The sequence below is a fragment of the Dendropsophus ebraccatus genome, chromosome 11 (assembly GCF_027789765.1).
Source record: "Dendropsophus ebraccatus isolate aDenEbr1 chromosome 11, aDenEbr1.pat, whole genome shotgun sequence".
NCBI classification, from domain to species: Eukaryota; Metazoa; Chordata; class Amphibia; order Anura; family Hylidae; genus Dendropsophus; species Dendropsophus ebraccatus.
The window spans coordinates 59,943,665-59,957,502 of NC_091464.1; the positions used below are offsets into that span (position 1 = coordinate 59,943,665).

The 13,838-nt window shown below is 44.7% G+C and overlaps 1 protein-coding gene across 2 annotated transcripts in view; it reads right to left on the minus strand.

Annotated features, from left to right (window-relative positions):
- Nucleotides 1-954: 954 nt before the first annotated feature.
- GET1 (guided entry of tail-anchored proteins factor 1) overlaps nt 955-13,838 on the minus strand; it is a 34,075-nt gene continuing 21,191 nt past the window's right edge. For both annotated transcript variants that reach the window (XM_069946335.1, XM_069946332.1), the window contains exons 4-5: nt 3,423-3,537; nt 955-1,287 (exon numbers count right to left, since the gene is read on the minus strand). In XM_069946335.1, coding sequence (XP_069802436.1) covers nt 1,214-1,287; nt 3,423-3,537 — 189 coding nt within the window. In that variant the 3' untranslated portion in view covers nt 955-1,213. The remainder of the gene's footprint in view (nt 1,288-3,422; nt 3,538-13,838) is intronic.

Consider the following 13,838-nt stretch of genomic DNA (forward strand, 5'->3'; position numbering starts at 1 on the left):
ACAGAGTGTACCATGTCGCCACGTGCAGGTGGTCGCTGACCGGCACAGTGATGTTTTTTGGTTAGGGACTCATGTGTATCAGAAGACCTGCACGTGGTACATGAGGCAATATGGTTTGGCCAAATTATATACTAACTTCTGATGTTGGTTTTAAATGTAGCTGAATAAGCTTTCGTGTCAGCCATGGGTGCGATGTGCAGCCATTTCTGTCTTTTTGGCTTGTGCATATTTTATGTATTCTGTCCCTTTTTTCATTGTGGCTAGCATTTGTGCTTTGTAAGACCCATGTGATCCAAATTAGCAGGAAGCACCTGTGTACATAAGGGGAGGATCTCCTAGTATTCTCCCATTCTACCTGCAGAGGAATGAAGAGAGCGGTAAGAGCTTGTTCACACTTGTGTTGCTTGGCGTCCACTTTTTCCGCCGGCGGTGCCTGCGGGGTTGGGGGGGGGCCCTTTAGGGTCTGGTCCTGTGACAATGAGGTTGCAGGGCCATTCCGTGGTCCCCCTTCTCTGCTTGCGCACGCTTTGTGGGGATTGTGGTCGCTGACCGGCACAGTGATGTTTTTTTGGTTAGGGGCTCATGTGTATCAGAAGACCTTCACGTGGTACATGAGGCAATATGGTTTGGCCAAATTATATACTAACTTCTGATGTTGGTTTTAAATGTAGCTGAATAAGCTTTCGTGTCAGCCATGGGTGCGATGTGCAGCCATTTCTGTCTTTTTGGCTTGTGCATATAAATACTATAATATTGCCTCCTATATACAATATAACTACTATAATACTGCTCCTATATACAAGAATATAAATACTATAATACTGCTTCTATGTACAAGAATATATACACTATAATACTACCTCCTATACATACAAGAATACATACACTATAATACTTCTATAACTACCGTATATTTTATCATACAGAGAATACAGAATGAATGCACACCACTAGTTATTGTATAGTTGTTCTGCTTTATTTATGTTACAGTGTAACAATAAGACATAATGTAATGATTAGATACGGTCACCTGATTACATACATTGATAAGATATCAGACAGCGGCTCTGACGGACGGATCAGCACAATAATACATGATCTATATACCAGCAATGAATAAATAGCTCCTAGACCTCCCATGGACTGTAAACAATGGCTGCACGAGGATGAGCGGGATGTGGACTGGTAGGTAATACTGTCTTTTCTGCGGGTCTCAGCTGATGGGGTACAGCATAATGGCCACTACTTTGTTGCACACCACAAGCCAACAGGTAATCCCTACACCACCTGGAAGTAGAAATTCATACATGGTCAATAACCTGGGTGCATGAAACAGTCAATAAAGGGTTAAACATGGCTGACACTACACCATAGCATTGCATCCACATCCCACTATCAGGGGTAACAAGGTGACAACCATCTTTTCCAAAGTCTCTAAATAATGCTATAACACAGTAACCATATAATACTACCGCACAGTGTTCACCACTGCCATATACAGCTGTGCTAATAATTGTACATATACCAGGCAGGATTTATGAAACTGTTGTATGTCACAATGTAAAGGTAGTATGGGGAAGGTAGTATGGAGCGGGCTCAATAGCTGAAGCTGGTTTATACATCTGGCTGCTGGTTGTGTGTTATGGCTGACATTAGTTAGGAGAGGAGATCACTCTGGTCTCAGATGGTTCTCCCTCTAGATGCCATAGTAAATAGCAAACATGGCATCTAGGTTCTTCGACAGTGGGTTATACTTCCCTCATCCAATGGTGCTCAATGGTTAAGAAGGCAACTAGGCCTCTTGTGAAGGCCTCTGGGCCTGCCATATTACAGCTGCCTGGCGGATAAGTGGTGAATATGGAGGACAAGTCACCATCTTGATCTCTTTGTCATGTTCCTTATTGTCCGCAGTGTGGCCCCTGGGGCATTATCCACTGCTGTTAGGGGGTCCCGCTGGCATGATGGAGTAGATTTGGTGTGTATAATGGTCAGGTAGGTGATACATGTCACAGTAACCTTTCCGAGATGCCAGGACACAAGGTCTTCAGCAGAACATTACCCATTATGCCCGCCATGTTGTCTTCTTCCCATGGTGCATCCTGGTGCCATCTCTTCCCCAGGTAAGTGATGAACTTGCATCCAGCCGTCCACATGATGTAACGTGACCCATCATGGAGCTTCTTCCATTGCCCCATGCTCCAGTCCTGATGCCCTTCGTAGACATTGTTAGCAGTGGACAGGGATCGGTACAGACACTATGACTGTTCACACAAGCTGCCATGTCCTGAGTGATCCGACTCCTCCTATTAGGAAGTTTTTCAGCAGTTGCTCTACAGCAGCTCCTCTGTATGATTGGCCCTCATAGGCCAGCCTCCACCCCCATACATCAATGATACTTGGGCCATGCTGTCTCTATACATCACTATTCGCCCTTAGATCCTTACATTTATCCATTTTTCCTTCTTCCACTATCAACTTCACCTGCTCCTAATATCTCCTCCCTGACAGACGCCATTGTCACCAAAGCATCCACATGATTCAAGGTCACTGACTACAACACAAGGACGCCCCCCCCGGACACTATCTTATCCACCCATGGGTTTCATTACCAGGCTAAATGTGTATCAGTGCTCTGTGAGTGCGGCATTATCACTGCTGATCAATCTGTCCAGAATATCCTTTCATGTCCCCTGCATGGCTTGATGTACATCCTCCTGCTGCCTGACACCTGGCGGGGAGGGGTCGGCACCATGTCTTTTATCACAATTTTCTCAGAGGACTTAAGTAGAAGTAGTAGAGATTTCCTCCCGGTCACAGTCACTTCACCGTCATCCCTGAAGAATCTAGTGAAAGCCCGAAGAGCTGGCGGAGTAGTTTGTGGTTCACAGGAATGGAGTTTTATTGCAGCCACAAACCAGTCATATCAGCCACAGCGCTGGCTATATATATTAGGACGTGTGTGCGGCCGGTGCCAAGACTTATAATAGCAACCTAAGCTTATAACAACAACGCTATAATAACACAGCATTACCAGCAATGTGCAGCCTGCAGATTATTATACTAGGATTATAGGCAATGGCAGTGTCCCACCAGCAGAACAGTGAGTGCAGCTCTGGAGTATAATACAGGATGTAACTCAGGATCAGTAATGTAATGTATGTACACAGTGACCCCTCCAGCAGAATAGTAAGTGCAGCTCTGGAGTATAATACAGCATGTAACTCAGGATCAGTAATGTAATGTATGTACACAGTGACCTCACCAGCAGAATAGTGAGTGCAGCTCTGGAGTATAATACAGGATGTACCTCAGGATCAGTTCAGGATAAGTAATGTAATGGTGTTCAAATTCTTGCTATTTTTGCTGATAAAGTTGTAAAGGTATTATTAATATTTGCTTGAGATATTTTCATATGTTTTTACCTGCTATCCCAGTGGGAAAAGCTACCAGGCGTTCCAGGGGTGCGATCCACTTACTGGGCAGCACAGTCACCGGCTCGGAGTAGTATTTCCATATAAGTGAGATCATCAGAGCAGCCTGGAAAGTCAGAGCAGAAATACAACTGTCACACTTTCTGCTTCTATATATGATCCAGCGGACACAACCTCTGCTCTACAGACGGCATCCACTGTAGTTTAGAGGGCTCCTGTAATCTTACCACACTGTTTAGTTTCAATACTGTTCAAGGTTTTTATTAAAGCTATATTTTTCAAAAATTCAAACATCTCTAGACGTATTCCAGTTTTTTCCTCTAGTCACTGGAGCATACACAATGGAATGAACCTTTTAGATTCCTATAGCTCACTTTACAGCTTTGCTGTATACCTTGGGACGGACTGAGCAGAGAAATCTCATTTTCAGCAAAGGAATAGATGAATGACAGCTGTACTGTATTACAGGAGGCCTACATAGGGCAAGCTAGTAACACTACATCCACAGAAATAAGGCTATGTATGTCCCCTGTCGTTTTATTGCCTCTGGGGGAGGAGCTTGTAACTTCTTAAAGGGAACCTCTTAAGTTGTTTTCATGCTCCACCAACCATAAAACAGGTGCTGGCAGTGTGGTGTCTGGAGTACATGATTTTTTCTTAAAAAAATGGGTGTTCCAGAGAGATCTTAGTTTACAAAAGATGCCAGGAAACTAGTAAATGGGGGGATCCAGCAGCTGCTCCCTTATGGCCACGATTGGCTGAGCATAACTGTGCTCAGCCAATCGCGGCTGAGCAGCTGATGACGCGGCAGAGGGCGGCCGTCACGAGGGGTGGTTGGAGTGGTTCGGCCGCCCGCCCGAAGATTACATTATTGTCGGAAGATGGCGGACGGGGGCTGACACGGATCAGGTGAGAATAGAGCACTACACTTTCGGGTCTAGCGTGGGTGGGAGTAAACACGGGGAAGGGGGCCATTACCTAACATAACATACATTACAAAGTTGTATAACTTTATAATGTGTGTTATTTAGTGAATATTTGTTTAGCGCCGCACTACCCCTTTAAAGACAACTTAGGCAAAACTTCTTTCCTCGGTGATTTAGCTTTCTGGCCTGCTTTCCCAATGTCCCCGCTGTGTCACTAGTATAGGGAAGGGGTTGGCCTAAACACGCAAGCAGATGACTCACAACTTCCTCGGCTCTGATTGGCTGAGCAAGCTGCGGAGACCTTTGAACAGCGGGAAAGTCAAACAGAGACAGCGTCAGGAGGATTGGGAAGTATAAAAAGTATGTTTGTAAGTGTTTTTTTTTTTTTAACCATTTCCTGCCTTGGCTACTTTTTGTTTTTGAACTTTTGTTTTGTCCTTCTCATGTTTAAAAGTCCATAACACTTGCTTTTTTCTTTACCTACAGACCCATATGAGCCCTTACTTTTTGCGACATAATTGTACTTTGTAATGACAGACCTCATTTTTAGGAAGGGGGGGGGGTTGGTGCATCACTCCTACTGATCTCTATATACTATAATGGGCGTTAAGGTCAAGCCCTTTAACATATGGCAAATATTTGTATGAAAAAAAAAAAAAAAAAGTAGATTCATGAAAATCAAATCTGTAAAAATGCAACCATTCAGAAAATGTAAATGCATGCCTAAAAGGCTTAAGTGTGCATCTACTATACAACAGACTGCTTCTCCATGCCGTACAGACTTGTTTTAGGCTCCTCCTAACCGAACAACAAAACAGAGGGACCAAGGGGAGATAAAAGTAACTGGATCAAGAAGCCAGTGCTGACCATTTGTATGCAGGAGACATTGCTGGTGTGTGTGTATGTATGAGAGACAACACATGTGGCTGCAGGATGTCCTGTACATATTACTGAGCTGTTATGCTGCGTTTACACGGAACGATAATTCGCCCGATTGTACAATTAACAATTTCGAAGTAACGATTTTTTTTTTTATAACGATCAGCGTTTACACGGAACAATATATCGTATGGAAAATTCGTTTTGGGATCGCTTAAGCCTATCTCGCACATAGGTAAAACCGGTGAACAACTGTTTACACGGAACGATCTGCGAATTTTTTGTGAACAACGATTTAAGAGCATGTTCAAAGATCAAATTGAACAATTTCGCGTTCGTCGTTCGATGCGTTTACACGTACAATAATCATTCGAATTTGATCGTTATCGTGCAAATTCGCACGATAATCGTTCAGTGTAAACGCAGCATTAGTGTCCCTTGTATCACTACTAGGGGTGACCACTGTCCTATGAGATGGCCCTTACATTATCATACCAGAAGGGGGCAGTGTCTCCTGCACATCATCACACTGGCAGGGGGCAGTGTGTCCTCTCTACATCACAACAGTAGGGGGCAGTGTGTCCTCCTCACACCATCAGACAAGCAGGGGGCAGTGTGACCTCCTAAGCGCAGGCAGGAGAGAAGTGCTCCCCATGAGGCTCCGTACACCAACCCAATTGCCATCAGATCCCAAACAGTTCCGGAATTCATCATTAGGCCAGCTTCACACGTACCGCAACGGAGTGGATTTCATGCAGCGAGTTCCGCAAAGCACTGCAATTCTCTGTAGTGTCATTCCCTTGGGCTCTATATTCTCAAAGCAGATTTTCATTCCGCTGCGAGAATGTACCCCCTGCTTTCTTAACCAATCAGCTGCCAGGCTAATCATCCTGCCCACGCTCCCGTCTGCTTCTACGGTTCTCTGAGGTCCGGCTCAGCCAACCAGTGGCTGCAGCAGGACAGCGTACTGATTGGCTGAATGGGACGCCAGGGAGCCGAGAGCCAGAGAAGCAGGAGTAAGCGAGCAGGTAATGTATTAGCCTGGCAACGGTGGGTTAAGTGGGCATGGGGTACATTCTTGCAGCGGAATGAAAATCCATATTGCCATATTGGAGTTGGGAAGAAATTTTTCTCCCCGGGGGCAATTTGCATCTGCCTCATAAGAGTTCTTGCCTTCCTCTGGATCAGCACAGTAGGGCTATAGGTAGAACTTGATGGACTCTTGTCGTTTTTTCAACCTTATTAACTATTCCCCATAAATATGCATGCTCAGTATGACCGAGTGTGCACAAGTTCTCAATAGGGAAGAGGGGAATTAGCTGCTGCCAGAAACCTCTGGTAGTGTCTCTTGAGAATAAACCCGATGTCATCTAATGTGTATGGGGTTGCGCTAACTAATGTACCACACCCCTATATTCATCAAGTTCATCCATCATGTAAAAAAACTATATAAAACTCCTTTTCATTATATTAGAACTCTAATAATATTTACATATACTTTGCCAGAAAACGTCGACCTGTACAAGTAGGAACCTGCGTCTGTATTACCCAAGGCATCGTGTAAGAATAGCACAGGCTATATGAGATCTGGTCGGGTGCATCCAGTACAGCCTCTGTATACAGGGAGTTACTATGGAGGACTGCACCTTTCTGGCAGAACGCACCAGTATGGCGCCTCCGGCTCTTTGGCTCTCACCCTCTGTATGGCATCAGGGGGGATTTCTCGGCATGTGATAAAATAACATGAAGGGGCAGCACACTGAATCCCTGTCCCTCTGTATTAGGACAGATCTCTCTGTTTACTCTACGACAAACATGAACAACCGGGTGCAAAAAAAAAGAAAAGAGAAAAACACGGTAGTGATGGTCTTAAAGGAGCAGGTGTGTTCTGTGAGGACATAAAGCCTCGCCGTGTGATCTGCACAAACCAGTAAGAAGAAGAGGATCATCCAAAATGCTGTTTTGTAAGTCAGATCTTGCCAAGGGCAAAAATTTCTACCGTGTCAATGCTTTTCATGCTCGAATTCTTTAACATTAGGGAGGGGCAGCTGCCCGGGCATGAAATGTGCTACAGCTACAGGGAATCCACTATAACCATTCTACACAAGTGTACTGGGTGTGGCGAGACAGGAAAAACCCTGAGCGCAGAAGAGCGTGGAGAACATGGCAGATATGTACAGGGTGCACTGTATGTTGTATCCCTCGCAGCAATGTGTCTTCTGTAAATAGTGGCCTGTCACTTTAAATGGACTCTGCCCATCCGAGGGACTGCTCAGTGAAGCTTATGTTTGTTTTGGCTTTGTATGTTTTCGGTGTATATGTTATAGATATTATTGTATTGCAGTAACTACTGCATGGCAGCTTACTGCTTTTGTGTTAGTAGTCATGGGGGGGGGGGGGGTACTGCCATAGTGCTCAAAATGAAAACGCCCATGATTAAGTTCATTTACTACGCCACAAAGCATACAAAACGCAGAACTTTGGCACCAATCAGGGAGTCTAGATAGATCATGAGAGGTGCTGTGGTCTGCATATAGAACGAGTAGGCCCGAGGCCTGCGAGCTTCCCCTGTAGAAGGGTTGGTGGACTGGAGGCATGAAATGGGCCTAGGAAAGGCTACAATAAGAAGGCTGCCTGTACCGCCAGGAGTGGCTCTAAAAGAGAAAATCGTTTAGTTTCTTATCCAAGAACAGCCTGGTTGTTGCTAAGCCCCTACCGATAAAGAACACAGGAACGTCTGGCCGTGCCGAACACTGTACAGGGAGAACTGGCAGTGGGCAGGAGATATAACTGTTTGTCCGTCAGTTATTGAAAGTGCATGGGGGCCTTTATAGGGTTCTATGTGGGCCATCGCATGGTAATGTCGTATTTCTAGAAACATTCAAGCAGCACCAACAAGGGTGAGGATAACCATTCACCTCTTGTACCTAATCTGAGAACCGTAACCAACAAGACTTCTGTGCCACTGTAGCTGGAGGAGGGATTTAGTAAACTTCATTTGTTTCAATTACTTTTGTCTGCAATATCACTACTACTGGCTATAGGAAAAAGGACAATATACAAACACGTGCAAAGCCATTACTACCGGCTATAGGGAGGTACTACACAGAACTCTATTAGCAATTCTCTACCAGTAAAATGAATCGGCAAGACTGGAAATTACAGATATTATGTAAGAACCATCATCACCATAATTCCTTTATACTCTCTATAAAGTTTAGGTTTACATGGCCTAGAGGGATAGGTGTGGTAGTAGAAGCCGTTGCAACCACATTTGGATTGTTCTGATGACTTTAGCACAGCTCAGTGTGGAAAATCACTATTTTAGAGGGATTGTCCACACTACAGTCTATTTTTGTTAGAAGACTCCCTACGTTGGGCAGTTAGAACCCCCAGCGATCATCTGGGGAACCTTAGAGCAGGTGTACAGTTTCTCTGCAGCGCCACCACAGGAGAAATAAAGCATTTCATTGAGCTCACCAAAATTAACAGTTGTTCTGTGTATTGCACAGACATACTGGGTCCTCTTGGAAAAAGATTTTAATTTTTTTTATACTCACTATGCTGAAGTTATCAGGAGCTTATGAACTATGGAAAAGCAGATCTCCAGTTCCAGGACAAGAACTGAACGATTCAGCATTTGCTAATGGCATAGACTCCTGGGCTGTGATACCCTTTGAGGAGGCATTCCTACCGGAGATTGTTATTAATATAACATAACAAGCTGATAACTAGGGGTCCCATTGCTACAATCCCTACCAATCTATAGAACGGGATGCAATCGCCTGCCAATGAATGGAGAACTCAGGGCAGGGCACTCAGAGTGCACTTGGCATCGGTGGTCAGACCCCCAGCGATCAGCCGGGTATCCCCTATGACTAGGAGATAATGATCTCAGATGGGAATACTCCATTTAATGGAGAGGAAAATAATAGACTAATGCAGTCTCTTCTACCAAGTACCAGAGTATCAGGGAAGCAGCGTGCACAACATTTTCTGTATGCATACTATTAAAGGGGCACTCCAGCTAAACTTCTAGTACTTATCAGCTGCTGTAGTAAAGTAAATGGTGTATTTTTTCCAGTCTGACAGAGTACTCACTACTGCCACCTCTGTCTGTCAGAAACTGTCCAGAGCATTAGCAGATCCCCATAGAAAACCTTTCCTGTTCCTGTCACATACAGGGGTGGCAGCAGAGAGCACTGTGTCATACTGGAAAGAATACACCACTTCCTGCAGGACCTACAGCAGCTGATAAGTACTGGAATACTTGAGATTTCTAAATAAAGTAATTTACAATTCTGTATAACTTTCTGACACCAGTTGATTTGAAAGAAAGAATCTTTTTTTTTTTCACTGGATAACCCCTTTAGGCTGTGCTGGCTGCCCATCTAACGTGTATGGCGGGCTTCTGGCTGTGTAGGGGGGAGTAGTTGACGGCTGCTTGACCACTATCTTATCTCTACAGGCAGCTTTATCAACCAGCCTAGTCTGGGCCCTTGAACAGTGCAACACATCTTTTAAATCTAATGATAATGACTCTGTAGACTCACTCCTAGTCTACACAGCAAAGTTAAAGAGGATGTACCACCCGGTACATCCTCTTTAATCTGAAGCCACGGATCGATCGGCGTCGGCACGGGGAAGCCAGTGCCACGGTCCGTTTTTCGGACCGCTGCCCGGGTCCCATGCACGGCGCAGTTCGATCCAGCGGTACCGGCCGCTGCTGAAGCACTGGAGGTCGGCGGGCCACCTTCAGTGGGAGGGAATTCCCTCCACTGTATGACGCGGCTTGCTTAGAATGAATGGAGCCGCATCATACAGGGGAGGGAATTCCCTCCCACTGGGGGGGGGGCGGCCGATCTCCAGTGCTTCAGCACTGGACAATACCGCTGGATCGAACGGCGCCGTGCACGGGAACCGGGCGGCGGTCCGTAAGACGGACCGCGGCACCGGCTTCCCCGTGCCGGCGCCGAGCGATCTGTGGGTTCAGGTTAAAGAGGATGTACCGGGTGGTACATCCTCTTTAAGAAGTAATCAGCAAGTAACAAGAGATAGCAATGAGAAATGACTGGAGATTGTGGGGATGGAGGGCTTCATATTCCCCTTTAAGTCAATTCAGTAACCATAGCAGCGATATAGGAATCCCTAAGACCTCCATACTGTTCACTAGATAACACCTTACACTAACTACACCTCATAAACAAGTGACGCATGTGATGAGACGTCCATCACCTCAGCAGGTGAGAGCAGTATTTATGCAGCTAATATTTATACTGCTAGGTCACCAAGAGAAAAAGATTAGTAGAAGATATAGTCACATGTCAAGGGGTAAACAGCTACAGCGCTGTACAGGAGTACAGTGACAGGTGACACCAGTATATAGATAACACAGACAGGAGTACAGTGACAGGTGACACCAGTATATAGATAACACAGACAGGAGTACAGTGACAGGTGACACCAGTATATAGATAACACAGACAGGAGTACAGTGACAGGTGACACCGGTATATAGATAACAGACAGGAGTACAGTGACAGGTGATACCGGTATATAGATAACACAGATAGAAGTACAGTGAGAGGTATCACCAGTATATAGATAACACAGACAGGAGTACAGTGACAGGTGACACCAGTATATAGATAACACAGACAGGAGTACAGTGACAGGTGACACCAGTATATAGATAACACAGACAGGAGTACAGTGACAGGTGACACCGGTATATAGATAACAGACAGGAGTACAGTGACAGGTGATACCGGTATATAGATAACACAGATAGAAGTACAGTGAGAGGTGACACCGGTATATAGATAACACAGACAGGAGTAGTGACAGGTGACACCGGTATATAGATAACAAAGACAGGAGTACAGTGACAGGTGACACCGGTATATAGATAACACAGACAGGAGTACAGTGACAGGTGACACCGGTATATAGATAACACAGACAGGAGTACAGTGAGAGGTGACACCAGTATATAGATCACACAGACAGGAGTACAGTGACAGGTGACACCGGTATATAGATAACAGACAGGAGTACAGTGACATGTGACACCAGTATATAGATAAGACAGAATCAGACTATTCGCCCTGGGGAATGGTCACATCGCCTTCTTCCTAGTCACAGATTAAAGGGGGGCATGGGGCTTGGAGTACAGAATATATCTCTAAATACTGGTAAAAACAGGTCAGGCAAGATTGCTGCCCCCTTAAAGGGGTTATCCAGCGCTACAAAAACATGGCCACTTTCCCCCTACTGTTGTCTCCAGTTCAGGTGCGGTTTGCAATTAAGCTCCATTTACTTCAATGGAACTGAGTTTCAAAACCCCACCCAAACTGGAGACAACAGTAGGGGGAAAGTGGCCATGTTTTTGTAGCGCTGGATAACCCCTTTAAGAATGTACTAAAAATGAAGGTAAAAGTAAATAAATCAGGAAAAAGAAACAGATTAGTGAGAAAGAACATGATTCTGTATGTGGCCCTGTTCAGTAAAAAAAAAAAATAATCTAGGTGATTCTCTTAAAGTAAATATGTACGACTGAAAAGATTTTTCCAGGTGAAAGGAAAAAAAGGCAAAGTAAAAGTGAAGCTTTTCATGGCTGTCAGTCATCCGGCATATGTTATGTTTAGGGGACAGCTGTTGTTTCTGTGACTACCGGTGTGTATAGGATGAGAAGACGACGCGTAACCTTTGTTATGAAGAGCAGTAGGCTCCTGCGCTGACATCACAGCTCACCTCATGCCTCCTGTGAATGTTTGGTGATGTCATCATTCGTATAGAAGCTTTTCAAGCATTGTATTTAGCTGTCACATCTTCTTGGACAGATTGGGTGACAACCCATCATTATTCCAGACGCAGTTTTTTTTTTTGTTTTTTTGACAGGACAAACTGTGGTAGACACAGGGTGTCCGTCCAGGGGTCTTCGCTCACACTAGTTGTAGTCACATACAGTCAGATGTCCGCCATCTCAGGTCAGTGTCATGCCTACTGCCTCATTTTTACTCACAGAAGAGTGTGTGTGTGTGTGTGTGTGGGGGGGGGGGGGGGTTCTTTAGTTTCAGCGATATACTTAGGCTGGGTTCACACTACTTTTTTGCAATCCTTTTTTTTCATCCGTTGTGCGGCCCTTTACATCTATCATTCATCATCTGCACTTCCCGTGTTGTATTGTTTCAACATGATTAAAAATGGAATGATTGCTCGTTCATTGGCTGATCATTGGGTCTATGACACAGGTCGATAATCTCCATGTAAAAGAGATTCAAATAGAATCGGTCAGCTGCAATTCATATTCAGAACTGCTGACACTGTTAGATGCTGTTAGGACAATGGGACACCTGGTACTTTTCATATATCTGTCTGTGTTTCCAGAATGTAGAAAAATGCTTTTATTTTCCTGTGCAAATTGTCAAAGAGGCATTCCCAATCTCCTAAAGTGCTGAGGGCTGTGATACCACCTCGCTCCCCCTTCCAGCCCTGTCTCTGCTTGGGCCATTGCTTCCAGCTGACTGTCAATCAAGCAGGGATAGGGATGGGAGGGGGAGCAAAAAGGTGCTACAAAAACATTCTGCTGTTATGGAAGTAGAGCCAGATATATGAAAGGTACCATGTATCTCCTTAACAGCTATATAATAGTGTCAGCAGTTTGGAAGGTGAATTGTAGCAGTAAGGCGTTTTCACATGGAAGTTAACACATATGGTTGAAATGCCGCTATGTGCTCAAGAATGGCCATGAGCACACCTTTTGTAGAATATGGCACAAAATAAGGGAGCAACTCTCCAAAATACATGGTCAAACGTGCCTTGTTTGTCCATGGAGAGAAGGGGAGCAAGCTACTGTCAGATTCTTATTGTGTTGGCTTATCTCTCTAAGAGCTGTGCAGATGGACTCCAACATACCCGATCCATCTCTCCCCTAAATATCTGTGATTGAACAATCGGGAGACCCCATACAAACTAGATGGCTTGCTGGTCCCACCAAAAGTGGAAGACACAATGATAGCCATCTGTCTGTCCTTTCTGGCCCAGCACGAAAGGGCTGGGTCTATGAGTGTGAGGTCTGCAGCGTCTTAGAGACCTTCCATTCTGGCTCAGGGAGGTGGCTCTCAAACAATAAGGAGATTGCTGGGATGAGAAAACTAAGTTTGTGCAGACACCTTGGCATGTTTTGTATATTGATCTTTTTTATTCTTCGAAAAGGTACAAAAAACCATAAGGTCTTTATTAAAAAATGTGCTCATCTTTTCTTCTACAGCCCCCTGCTCTGTCCTATCATAGAGTCTTATATCTCTTCTTCTGAAGGAACTTTAAAGTTGATCATGACCAGATAAAAGGTCTATAAATGTGATCATAAAGCAGCTTAGATGTTTCTTCAAAAGGAGAGAGAAGGACTGATAACCTGTCAGAGAAAAGCTCCTCTAATGGACTTCACTAAAAACAGGACACTGCAGAGGCTGTTGAGGGGAAAGTAAGCACTTTGGGCAATACCTAACGATTAGAAAGATGCCTAGACAATAATATAATTACAAAATTTTCGCCCTGCTAAACACTCAAGGGATCCCCTTTAATATGTAGGGAAACCTTC